This window comes from Astatotilapia calliptera, chromosome 5 (genome assembly GCF_964374335.1).
Source record: "Astatotilapia calliptera chromosome 5, fAstCal68.1, whole genome shotgun sequence".
Taxonomy (NCBI): domain Eukaryota; kingdom Metazoa; phylum Chordata; class Actinopteri; order Cichliformes; family Cichlidae; genus Astatotilapia; species Astatotilapia calliptera.
In genome coordinates this window covers 2,663,448-2,676,614 of record NC_137426.1, presented here as the reverse complement: position 1 = coordinate 2,676,614, position 13,167 = coordinate 2,663,448, and the positions used below count along the sequence as shown (strand labels likewise).

Genomic DNA, 13,167 nt, shown 5'->3' with positions numbered 1-13,167 from the left:
TATATGAAGATGGACAATTTGCAAGTTTCTCTCAAATATCCACCAAATTTGGCGTAGCTGCAGCTCAGTTTTTCTGTTTCTTACAGGCCAGACACTACGTGCAGACTGTGACAGCAGAATTCCCCCAAATACCTCCACACAATCCAGTAGACGATTTTTTTAATGGTCAACCCAACCTCAAGGGGCATAATATCAGCCTTGTACAATTTAATTTCCAATGTTTCCTCCAGCTGCTATCAAATCTAAATGGGAACAGGACCTTACCTTTCATATTACGGATGAACTGTGGGCCTCTGTCCTTGGCCAGGTTCTGTGTTTTTGGTTTAGTTGGGCAGCAGGCTGCCAATTATTTGTTGTTTAATGGTTAGGGTGGGAAAAAGAAGGAAATTTTGAAGCATTTTGTATTATTGTATACATGGATTGAAACCTTTGTCTAATAAAAAGACTTTTGAAAGAAATTTCATATACATAAATCCATTTTTTAAATACAAAGCTGCTTTTTCAGTGATTTTTAAATGAAACCAGACAATATTTTAAAACTATACAATGTTCCCATAATATAAAAGCAATTAAAACTGTAAACTTATGCTTCTTGTTTAATATCTTGTGATTCAACCCCTACCCTGTGTCTAATTGTTATTACACGAAACCCCCTGACATTGTCTTTTGCTCATTTAATTCTGTAATGTTTGAATTGCTAATAAAGATAGAAAAAAACTTCAAACTGTGATGAAGCAGCAAGAGGTTCCCAGACTCCTGGATGGATTTGATTTTATTCACAACCAGTGATGGGAATAACAGAGTTAATATTACTTTCTAGTATCAGCTGTATGGGATCAAATTGTGGTCATAAATATTTTGTACTTGTAAATCAGGATTTGTGTGTGTAAAAAAGATTTGTGTGCGGACTTTGCTGAAAAAATACGTGTGAAACTCTGCACTCAAGTTTCAAGTTACAAGTACGAATTTCGACCCTATTTTTCTTCCTTTCATCTGATTGGCCAATGTCATGTCAATCACAAATTTAACAATCCAATCAGAGAACAGATGGGTTTGGCTGGCAACCGCCATGGCAGCTGACACAGCACTCAATAACTTAGAGGTCAAGGCTGCCATGATGGCGGCCGATGGCTCACAGCAAAACAGTTCAGTGTTACTGGCGACTTCCATTGCAATAACTGGCCTGCGTTACTTGTGAAGCATCAGGTGTAATGGCCCTGTAGTAATCGGCCCTTAGCACACAGAAAATGACCAGTAAACAATGGACAACATATGTTTTTAAAGTTTACAATTTATATTTGCATTTCAAGTTATGAAAATGATTCGTTAAACATGTTTGTGGTTGTTGCAGTTAAAAATTTTTTTTTCTATTTTTCTGATTTTAGATCAATTGTGTTAATACAGTAATTAGCTTTAAATAAATATTATCAGGTATGGCTGGTGTGGAAGGGTTTTTTGTTTTTTTTAAATGATAGCATGTCTTAGCTTTGCAAAGCTCCACCTGGACAGACCACAAGTCTTCTGGAACAATGTCCTTTGGACAGATGAGACCAACATGGAGATGCTGGTCCATGATCACAGCACCCCCACACTAACTGTCAGCATAGTCCAGAAGGGCTGATTTGGGCTTGTTCTGCAGCCCCAGGACCATAACACCTTAGTCGACCACAAAGCGTTCCTGAGTCAAATGTGAGGCCAGCTGTCTGACAGACCCAATTTGGATCATACAACAGGCCAATGATCCCGACCACAGCAGCAAATCTCCAACAGAATGGCTGAAAAAGGAGAGAATCAAGGTGCTGCAGTGGTCCAGAGTCCATGAAAGTCCAGTGAACTGAAACTACGCCGTAAAGAACAGTACACTTTCACATAAATATACATATTTTTAAAAAATCAAACATTAATTTTAGTGACATTTGACCCAGTGAATCCTTCACACACCTGGGATCACAGGACTCCTGCAATGAAAAATCGCTTTAGCTGGCGTCGCAGCATCAGTCCAGTCGACGGTACGTGGATAGAATAGTAACAAAAACAACACAGCAAGGATACGCCAAGAAGCTTCAAGTCTGTATTTTTACTGTAACTTTTCATTTGTTGCCTTTGTGTCTTAAGACTCATGTTTCATCAGTTTGTCATCACTTTTTATATTTCACTCATCATCGTCTGAAGGTTTTGTCTGCCTGCTAGTTTGTTGCGGCACATTTTAAAAAAATAAAATAAAATAAAAGACCTTTGACCCAGTAAAATATAATATTGGGGAGCTGGTTCTATTTTTGTAACCTGGTGTTATTGGAGGAGTGGATGTGATGCACACAGACAGTTAAGAAACGAGAACTACAAAAGAGTGCAAACAGTTTAATGAGTCATTTAGACGAAAACTCAACTTCTTTATTCCATCAGCACTTTGACTATTTCGGCCTCCACCTGTTCTCAGATGTTGGGGAGGAACAGAAACAGAAGGAAAGCTGAGATGTTCTCCAATTATTTACAAGGCTGGACGACACAAATCATACGAAAAACAACAACTGAAGAGCTGCCGATCCACCTCCGTGCTCGCTGTACTCATCTGTGAACAGACTACAGTCTGATTTCTTTCAAGAGATTAAAACGATTTATTTCCCCAGACACGTCAAAAGCTTTAGTGCGTCTTCAGTTTGTCTGCAAACAGCGTCATGAGAAGTCCGTACAGGAAGCCGCTGGCGAGGAGCAGCACGGTGCTGGAGATAGGGCCGAGCGACAGGAGGGCTCCAAACACGTAGAAGAGAAGCAGCAGCAGTATGGTCCTGTAGCTGGCCAGCGGGCGAAGGCTCAGCTTCGGCCGCTGGCTCCTCTCCAGCACGTGCCGCGACATCGGGCTGTGCTTCAGTTTGGTGCTGGAATCGAGATTCGTCAGGTAGTGACGACCCAGACGGCCCAGGAAGTCCGGACGCGAGCACAGTGCATTCATGTGTCGTCCAAACTGTGAGGGGGCAACAACAGACACGCGAGCACGTGTTTCATTCACAGTCAAATATGAAATTTACACACGTGAGCACAAACAGTGAAGCAGCTGCTTACTGAGCTTAAAAGCTGTACTTTGTGTTTTGAAGAACTGAAACTGTTAAAAATATGAAAGGGTGAGGGCGGCAACAGTTTGAAGACAGCTGAAAAACAAAGGTTACATTTGTCCTTTGTTACGTGTCGCTGTGCTGCTCTCCATCCTCACGTGCCCCGACTGTTTCTACTGTGTTCTACTCTCAGCCCTTCTTGAGTCGTATTTACGACGCCCTTGCAGGCTTGCCTACAGACAGCACTCACCCTCTCATTAATCAGAGAAGAGATCCTGTAGAAGAGCCTGACCAGCAGGGCGTTCTCATAGCTCCTAATGGGCTGCAGCTCCGGGTCTCCCTGATAGTGGATGTCAAACCTGCGCAGTCCATTTATGATCTGCAGAAAAACACACACGATCTCTTTAGGCAGTTCTCCTCCGTCCATAACCCTAACGTCTTCCTCTTTTAGGATCACATACTGACCTGCCTCCGGCCCAGGTCAGTCAGGATCAGCCCGTTCTCACTCTGCACGCAGTCTGGCAGCTGTTTGCTGTTGCCATCATCCTCCAAGGAGCCCAGGTTTGATATGAGCTGATTCAGCTGCCCCTGGTTTAGCTGCAAAACAACAAAAACCCTCCTGTTACAGAGCCCAGCTTCAAACAAAGGACAGGCTTACATGAACGTGCTGCATTCTCCAAGCTGGGAGTGAATAAAAATATCCAGACTAATCTGACCTTAAATATCTGGCACAGGTTTTCCAAAGCTCTGTCCAGGAACTCGTGGGTCTTTTTCAGATATTCTCCGGTCTCCTCTGGCTCGGCTCCGGGGAAGCTGTGGTTCAGATCAGATGCACCGAGTCCAAACCAGGACAGGAAAGATTTATTAGCCGCCACCTCACTCGAATGATCTGATATCCTCTTGGCCGTCTGTCTGGCTTGTACAATGATCTGGATTAGCTTCATGACCTGCGGGATGGACAGGAGGTGAAAACTCGGAGCAACACAGGTGTTTTCTGTACCTCTGTGGTTTACACAGGTAAACTTACCGCTCCTCTGAGCTCCGTGCCAAACATCTGCTTGTACTGACAGTCCTGTCCTTCCAAACCGTAGACGTGGCTCTTCACCTTGAACACCATGTCCGTCACCACCCGCTGCCGTGACGACAGGTAGCTGCCTCCTTGTCCTGGCGTCAGGTAGCCGCGGGGCTGCCGGTGGTGGAGGACGTGCTCGGGCTCCAGGAACAGCTGCTCACCTGCAGGGAGACGATTCCAGGTGTTTGTGGGACAACAAAGTGACAAAGCCACTGTGCAGCCTTAAGTCACGTGGTCATCATTGGTGGTAACTTTTCACCAAGTAATGATTCATTTCTATATTAGTGTCAAGAAATATGAAAAATGCCAATCATATTTCCTAAAAGATATCCAAACAGATCCACGTCATCAAGGTTTTATTTTAACCAGTGTGAGAACAAAACACTAACACTTCACTTAATGAGCTAATGGAAAGTTCAGATGCTCATATGCAGATTTGTGAACAATACTAATGAGCCCAGCATTGTCCCTCGTCACCTTTCTGGGTCATTTCTGCCAGGTTAGGCTGAGCGAAGACTTTGGCCACCCTGAAGACCATCAGCGCATTTTTGGCATTCACCAGATCGGTCCTGACCGCTCGGTTCAAAAACACCTGGAAGAGCTTCGTGTACATGAGCAGGTTCTCATGAACAAAGGACTCCCTGCAGGAGAGAAAGTTATCATCAGAACCTCATCTGTCAGTCTGAACCCCAAAACAGCAACAATCCCCAGACTTTCACCTCTCTGAGGGTCCGAGTCAGAGCTATGACTCAGTCAGCAAAAAGAACGACAAGCCCAAAATATCAGGTTTCATTAAAAATCTATTAAATATGTCTCCTAATTAGACACGACACAGACCTTCAAAGTAAAACAGGAAGTATACACTGACAACACAAACTCCAGAACATAAAATAATAACAAACACAAAATGCTGGCTCAACGACACAAAGGGAGGAAAAACAAGATGAAGATTTTATGGACGAGCACTTCAGAGTCCACTCTGCTCACCATTTTTCAGGCACGGTTCTGTTTTGGTCGGGCTGAGGGTTTGGCTTCTCCCCGGTGTATCTCCAGGGCTGGATGTAGCTCAGCCACGTCTCCAACACCTGAACACGGACAAAATACGCTCGTAGCAGCAAACTGCGTGTTCATGGAGCAAAACAAGCGATCACGTCAGGATGTGAGAGACCTACCGCTCTGAAAGACGCGTCCAGAGGCCAGTGACCGAAGCAGTGCTGCAGGAACAGGTACAGCTTCTGGTGCACAAAGCGCTGCACCACCACCCTGTGGGGGAAACACAAAGTTAACTAAAACCTTCATTTAATGATCCACTTCCTGCTTTTGTTCTTTTATTTAAAGTCAGGGCTGTAGAGAAGCTACTACTGCATGCTGACACATGATGCATATCTAAAAGCATCAACCAAATCAATCAAATCTGCTTTACTTACTTAATATTTTATTTTAGTAATAAATGTTCTACTTCCACAAAGTCTGACAGCAGCGTGTGTGACTGACCTCTTAAACTCTTCCAGCGGGCTGGTGTGGGTGTGCGAGTGGGCGGAGGGCGAGGACGACAGCTGCTCAGGCTTCAGGCTGTTGGAGAAGGCGTGTACGTGTTTCACCAGGAGACGCACCACCAGCACGTGCTCCTCCGTCGGGCTAAAGGGCTCCTGCAGAGGGAAGCGGTCACACACAGTGCTCGGACATGACGCCAAATATGCCCAATCGCAGCCAGGATTGATGGAAAAAGCAGCCATCGCAATGCGTCCCAATCCACAAGCAGCCAAACAATTACCAGAGAGAACAGAGGTCCCACACTCAGGAGCCGGAGGGCTTTCACACGGTGTGGACTGACTCTGGAGCACCATGAAGGAATTTATACCGTACTGAATTTAATCTGAGTGTGATCGCTAACATCACAAACTCCGGATGAAAAGCTTCCGCTGACACTGAACTTAAACACACTTTGCAATTTGCATATTTTCCTTGTAAATGTTTCGCCTGAACACTTAATTTATTTACCGTCTCCCTTCAGTGACCCTAACGTTCCTGTTTTATTAAAAAATTATTTACATATTAAAACTGTGAGAAACTAAGAGGTGGGACCTCAGTGCTCGAAGCTGCTTCATCAACCAGCTGCACGTTTCCTCGTCTGGACATCATCAGGAAACACAAACAAGCAAAGCGAGGAAAGTAATGATATTTACATGTTTCTGATTGGCATGGAAAAAATGATCAATGTCACATTTGATAAGAAATCATTTCTTAAAATAAGAAGTTCTGATTTGATTGTAGTAGTATCTTTGCTTTCAAAAGATTAATGCTGCCAATAGAGAGAAACACTACAAAAACAACAAAGCACAGCAGACAGTGTAAAAAGCATGCCTGTAAAAAAAAGAAAAAGCAAGAACCACACCAAACCAGATTCATTTTCAAAGCTTCATTCCTGGATTACTTTCTCTTTCAAGGATACTTCTCTGTAAAATTCATAATTTACAGTCAGACTCAAAGGAAACAGGCCAATCATCCTCTGGTTTACCGACAGCAGCCAAAGAGTTAAACGCTGTTACCGTATAATGTGGGCAATCTCTGTCTTTTAATAATCAGCTGAAAGTCAATAAGCATGGCTAAGTTCTAAAGTAGAAATAATCCCTGAAACTATGATTAAAATATCTTAAATGAACAGAGAGCTGCGCTTGCAGAATGAAGCTAAACAGCCGCTGCTATCATCTGCCATCTACAGGCCGGTGACTGGAATGACATCGTCTGGTTGTTGTTACCAGAGAAGTAACCTTGACTGTGAGCTTGAGTGGCTGAGGTTTACCTCCAGGAGGCCCCAGAGGGGCGGGGGTGAATGAAAAGGTAAAAGTACTTGGTAGGTGTGGAGGGTCCCAGAGCCTGGTGGGGCGTGGGGTTGGCACGGCATGCTGGACATACTGAGGCGGTACTGCAGCAGCGCCAGCTGTTCACCCGTAACCACCAGGAAGGGGGGGTAGAGGAAGATGAGGAAGAGGAAAGACAACGACGAAAGGTGGAGGAGCAACAGTGAAGAGAGGGGGAGAGGGGGAAAAAGTGAGGAAGAGGAGGCAGGGAACGAAAAAGGTGGCAGGAGGAAGTTACACGTGAGAACAGGAGCAAAGGAGGCAGCAAAAACAGGAGCGAGAGCGCAACCAGACAAACAATTGGCCGGAAATATTCAGGAGAAAAAGAGCAGGAGACAGGAGAGGAGACACAAAGACAACAAAGTGACTTTGGGAACAAAATGAACGGCTGGGGGCGACGCAGACGCCGTTCCTACACCAGACGTGAGTTACGTGACTGTAGGGACGGGAATCATTTCACTCCAAAATATTAGGCTTTGTTCATTAATACTGAAAATGTATCTGAAACCCCCAAATCAACCAGGAAAGAGTGAAAAAACGAGCGGGAAAAATCCCAGTTTGTGTTTTTAACCCGTCACTGTAGATCCAAACGGAAATCATTCCCATTCCTACTGTTCAACACAAACAGAGGGAACTCAACACTGTAAGATTTTGGGGTTTGTGTGTAAGATTAAAGTAATTATTAGCATCAAACTGGACTGGATCGGACTGAACTGTGAATTATGCAAAGCTGAAAAAGTGGTGCTGGAAATGAGCACAGCACGCCTCCAAAATCTTGCAGGTTAACTCCACTCTTATATATAACAGACACAGTGACCTCACACAGCGTTTAACAAGTTCAGGAGACAACAATTAAAATCGCGTTTACTCTTCAGGACGGTCAGAATGTCACACACAGGGAGTCCACCGTTTCCTCTGCAGTCTCACGGTAAACGGTCTGTATTTGTATATCGCTTTACTCGTCCTTAAGGACCCCAAAGCGCTTTACACAACCAGTCATCCACATTCACACACTGGTGATGGCAGCTACATTGTAACCACAGCTCTTATCTTAGCTAACGTGCATCACTTTTGACTTTCAGGTAACTGCAGACAAAAGCACAGCTGCAAAGAAACTGCAGTTGGGTGGATATTCAAGTAGGTAACATGCTGACCGTGTAATAAATAATAATACAGATGAGGGGGTCTAAGCACATGCTGTATATCTACAGTGTCATGCACACTGTATACAGTGCAGGTGAAATAAACACCAACATAAGCGTCTGTCGCACTGAGACACACATTTATGCACACATTGATCCACTCCACCGTGACTTTATGCTGTGTTGCACATACACATGGAGAACATACCAGCAACACGCTTGCTGACACGGACATGCAGCATGCAAAGGATGTGGTAGGAAGCAAAAGCACTACTACCAGGAACATGCCCCAATCGCTTTATGCAGGAGCTCTAAGCTCAGACCGAAGAGGCTGTTTACAGCAAGTATTCAACTACAAACTGATGCCTCAAGCAGAGCAGCTGCTTGAGGAGTGAATACGCAGAGACGAGGCTGAAGATGCTTAACTAATAATAATAAAAACAACAACAACATGATTTATGTATTTTACAAATCACGGGACCTCATGGGTGTGAAGGAGGGGCTGTGGTCAGCCAATCAGCCGTGCGAAGTGGACAGGTGTGTGCGTGTGGGAGGAAATGTACATGTCTTACCTTTACCTGAGGAGACTGCAGCTTCTGATACATTTCCAAGGAGTAGTGATGGAGCCAGATCTCCACAAACATCTGAGGAAGATCAAAACACATATTTTGAGGATTAATCATTAGTCATTTCTGTGAAGTCTCTTCACTGCCGTTCAAATGTTTTGTTTGTAACAGTAAGTGTAGTACGAGTCATAATTAAAGCCAAATCTAGCCAAATTCCACTGAAGATCATCTTCTTGCACCTCAGTGAGGCAGTGGTCCTGTTCTGACCACTCACACCACCGTCTCTGATTTCACCACGACTCAAACTTAAGCAGGCAGAGTGACGCCGTTGGCCACAACCGACACGTGACATCACGTGAACTGGTCCTCCAAGGTGAGACTGTCCACTGTAACAATCTGAGGAGTCTGAAGGAGAACACTCAGAAAACTGGGATTAAATTTACTACACCCCTGAGATTTATCTGCCCACAACTTCTGCAGATTTAAAGTCGGGCTGTTCTGACACAGTGAAGGATCCACAGCCCGTCACAGAGCCAGTGGGACAGAACAGAAGTGGCAGTGAGAGATCTAAAGACAGCTGCGGTGCTGAAGATGATCCTGAAGGGGAGATTGAAGAAATTGAAATCAAGTATGATTTAGATTTTCTTGGGACGGTTCCTGCAACTTCCACAAGAAATAAGCTGATTAATCACACCTAAAAATACCAGTTACAGCAGTCATATCCACGTCCACAGTCCAAACAAAGGCAGACCCAGAGCTGTATCTGCATCCTACCTGTAACAGGGTTTCAGACCTCCAGATTTCCTGGGCTGCGGGGTCAGCGTTCACTGAGGGCTGATGGAATATGTGATGCTTCAGGAGACTGGGGCTATGGATGCCGTAACTGGCAAAAGAAACACTGGACGATCTGTTGAAGGCACAGGAAGAGTCTGAAATCAAAGCTTTTCAGGAAATGCAGGATTTTTGTGTTACACAGTATTAAACATTCAAATGTTTCTGCCATTAAAGATTCGTCTTGTCACTAGTACCTCGGTGAAGGAGCAGAAACAGAGCCTCTGGAGTCGGAGAAAGGGGAAGGAGGAACGCTTCCTTCAGTGGGGAGGAAGTACTTCAGGTAAGTGTCCACCAGCACAAAGTAGGCGCTGTCTGTGGAGCTCCCGTACTGGCCTGGAGGGTAGTTCTGAAATCATAAAAAAGGGCTTATTAGTTTTTGATCAGGTGGTTCAATAAAAAAAATATAAAAGTGAATAATGTGTTAGTGGCAACCTCACCTTTGGTGAGATGAGACAGTAGGCAAAATTGAACATGAAGAATTCAAATGGGTCTGAAGAAGGTTAAGGAACAACCCGACTGATCTCATAAGAGCATAATTCATTCCTTCTTTAATTAAGAAATCATAAGAAATCAGAAATGAAAACATTTATGGTTCAGACGTTTGGAAACAAAGATTTTTTTCCGTTAGACTACAGAGACCAGATACATGTGGGCGACCTGGTCCTAAAACCAGCAGCTCTACAAGTGATTGTTTCATCAATCCTTCAAGAGCTCCATAAAGAAAACTCAGACTTTGCTGTTTGCATTGCAAAGGATACTGAAAGCGATGTTCAGCGTCAGGAGACCAGAGAGAGGGAACTGCAGCTTGTTGTGGAACAGCGGGCAGTCTGGGAGAACGCCCTCCTGGATGCAGGCTTTCACAGGACCCTAGAAAAATTTAAACAGTCTCAAACTCTCCCAAAAGACATTTTGCAGTATCCATACAGGACCAGTGATGTGGTTACAGCAGCTCTGTGTGTCTGAACAGTCACTCCAACATAAAATGATAATATTTAACTTCAAACGTCTGACTACAACAGCCAGAGGTGACGAGGCAAATATTCTTACTGGGAGATAATTGATTGGTATTTCATATTTGTACTCTTCCGCCTGAAGTTTATACACAAGTTTCATCATTGGACCACTGAAAAAAAGAGAGAAATAAAAAAATATTTTAATATTTTAAAAATACGAGTGCATGACATTCTAGAAAACAAAAAGATTACAAATGGAAGCGCTATATGACATCTAAAAATATACTAGACGTGCTCTTCAGTGGGGCAAAAAAAAGTCATAAAAGCAGAGAACTTCAACACGTCTGACCTCGTAGGTCGAGTTTCTCCTTCTGCCAAATTTACTAAATATTTTGAATCTTATTAACAGATTAAAAACCTCAGCAGGTTTCCATGATATTCCACTCAGCTGATATGAAGCTACCTGGGATTTAGGAAGTCCATAACAATGTTGTACTCGTTGCTCCGTGAATGAAGCAATCGCAGGTTCCAGCCAGCGATGACACCATCCAGGCTGCCAAACACACACTCTACCAGCCAAGGAAAGATCAGGTGCAGCTCCTACAGGCAGGAAACACACACACACACACACACACACACACACACACACACACACACACACACACACACACACACTAATAAGAAACACACTTTAACGTTTGTCTGCCTGACAAATAAACATATTCAGGCCTCCATCTCACTGTGACACTGCAAGTCCTGACTACAGTGGAGCCAACAGAGAGCAACAAAACTGCACTCATCCTTTGTGTCCCTCAGCAAACACCCACAGCTGCTTGCAAACAGAACCCCAGCTATCCACAGAGACCCCCACATGCCTCAGGAAACAATGGTCTCCACTGATCTGGGGCACAAATGTCTGAAGCTCGCAAACACCGAACAACCCTGGGCTGTGACTGATGACAGAAATAGATTTGTGGCCTGAAAAGTGAGGCCAAAGCACAAGTGCCTCAAACTTGCATTCAGGGTAACCAGATCATAATGTGATCTTCTTTTACTACCAGCCAAAATGCAGCACAAAATGTTGGACTGCCCAGAATGACACAAAAGAACAGATGTACAACAAAATGTTTGTGCCTCCAAGAAAGAAGAAAACAAAAAAACAAAACAAAGAGTCAACAGGACGTTTAGTTGTATGATGAATGCTCTGCCTGATATCATGACACCAGAGAGGAAGTAGCATGCAAACAAACAGCCGTCTGTCCCGGTTCACTGTGCAGGCTACATGCATCCAATGTCGTGTCCTACCAAAACTTATTAGATTCATGACAGACGGGGCCTTGCAGTCACACTGTGGCATCTGAAAGCAGGCTGCATTCCAACAATTCAGTTATCTTGGATTTATGTGCACATCTTTCAGAGTTTAGTTCAAAGTTCAAATTTCTTCTGGGAGGAATCCATGACACTCAAAATGAAACTACGCAATTAGTGAATGTGAAACCTTAAACTGATCTCTGCCTGAATTCCCTTACTGTATCTCCCGGTCTGAAAATATCTTTGCAGCTATTTCTCATGTGGGAGTTCATGCAAACCTTCCAGCAGATATTCTACCGACTGTTTTCACAGCAAATAAAATGAATCCAGGGATAAATACCTTTGCAGGATACTCATCTATGATCTTCACCAGATCCTGGCATCGCTGCAGGAGAGGTTTGGTGGTAGCATCGGCTTTCAGGTTGGCCTGAAACAACATCACATGTCACAACATATTCATGACCAGAGAGGAGTTATTACCTTTAAATGACTTCATAACTAAGTCAGGTCAGAGATGCAGGACTCAGAGACTCACCAGCAGGAAACTGGGCTGCTGTAACGTTGGATTAGCCATTAAGGACTCCGATGTTTCTTTCTACAACTGTACAGTCCACCTGGATCCTGCTGCAGTGGCAATAACACAAACTTTAATCAAAAGTCTAACTTTAACAGTTTTAACACGTTTAACGGGGAAACTTTTGTTGGCTTATCACTAACAGAAGTGGATGCTAACCGTGCTGTTAAAGAGACTGCAGTGTCTGCCATTGAAGGAATCCTCAGCAGGAGGACAATCCATCAAAAGCAGCACTCAAGTTAGCACGAGCGGGCTAGCAAAGGCTGCTAATAGAGCTAGCACAGACAGCTAATAGTAGCTTAAACTAAGAGTAATGGTCGTTAAATCGGCCTTTAATTAAATACAACACACGTCACAATCACACAACACATTCTCCGCTTTCAAATCAGCACCGTCTCACCTTTTCTCGCGATTATTTTTCAAAACTACAGCCAATTCCCCAGAAACCGCGTTCCCATCAGTGCAGTTCAAATACGACTACACTGGTTCTCCTCTTCTTCGTTGGTGTTTTACTTCACTCCAGATGGTTGATGATCGTATTATCGTACATTACTGCCACCTGCTGGAATTATTCATGCACTGCAATGTCAATTTCTCCCTCAGAGGCCGAACGTTTCCATCCCTTCTGCGCACGTCTGAGGTAAATCCGGCCAACAACAATCTATTTTATTCTTCTTTTAATAAAAAAACAAACAAACAAAAAACAATCCTCGAATATTGTTTATGTACTCTGAAAAAAAATTGTTTTTCTATGTCTGACTTTTTTTTTACTTAAATTCTACAAAACGTTTTTATTTACGTGTT

The 13,167-nt window shown here is 43.8% G+C and overlaps 1 protein-coding gene across 7 annotated transcripts; it reads right to left on the bottom strand.

Moving 5' to 3' along the window:
• Positions 1–2,338: 2,338 nt before the first annotated feature.
• smpd4 (sphingomyelin phosphodiesterase 4) lies at positions 2,339–12,900 on the bottom strand. 7 transcript variants are annotated; one of them, XM_026166521.2, is made up of 20 exons: positions 12,764–12,900; positions 12,325–12,413; positions 12,130–12,216; positions 10,942–11,078; positions 10,573–10,648; positions 10,284–10,392; positions 9,963–10,015; positions 9,720–9,871; positions 9,466–9,598; positions 8,698–8,769; positions 6,926–7,063; positions 5,617–5,771; positions 5,295–5,385; positions 5,110–5,207; positions 4,600–4,763; positions 4,078–4,283; positions 3,767–3,997; positions 3,516–3,647; positions 3,301–3,429; positions 2,339–2,962 (listed from the first exon to the last, which is right to left on the bottom strand). In XM_026166521.2, exons 2-20 carry the CDS (start codon positions 12,361–12,363, stop codon positions 2,642–2,644), a joined length of 2,523 nt encoding a protein of 840 aa, XP_026022306.2. In that variant the 5' UTR covers positions 12,364–12,413; positions 12,764–12,900; the 3' UTR covers positions 2,339–2,641. The 7 variants fall into 7 exon arrangements, with proteins under 7 accessions (XP_026022306.2, XP_026022310.2, XP_026022309.2 ...); XM_026166525.2 differs by having other exon boundaries at positions 6,974–7,063; XM_026166524.2 differs by having other exon boundaries at positions 8,704–8,769.
• Between the last annotated feature and the right edge of the window lie 267 nt (positions 12,901–13,167).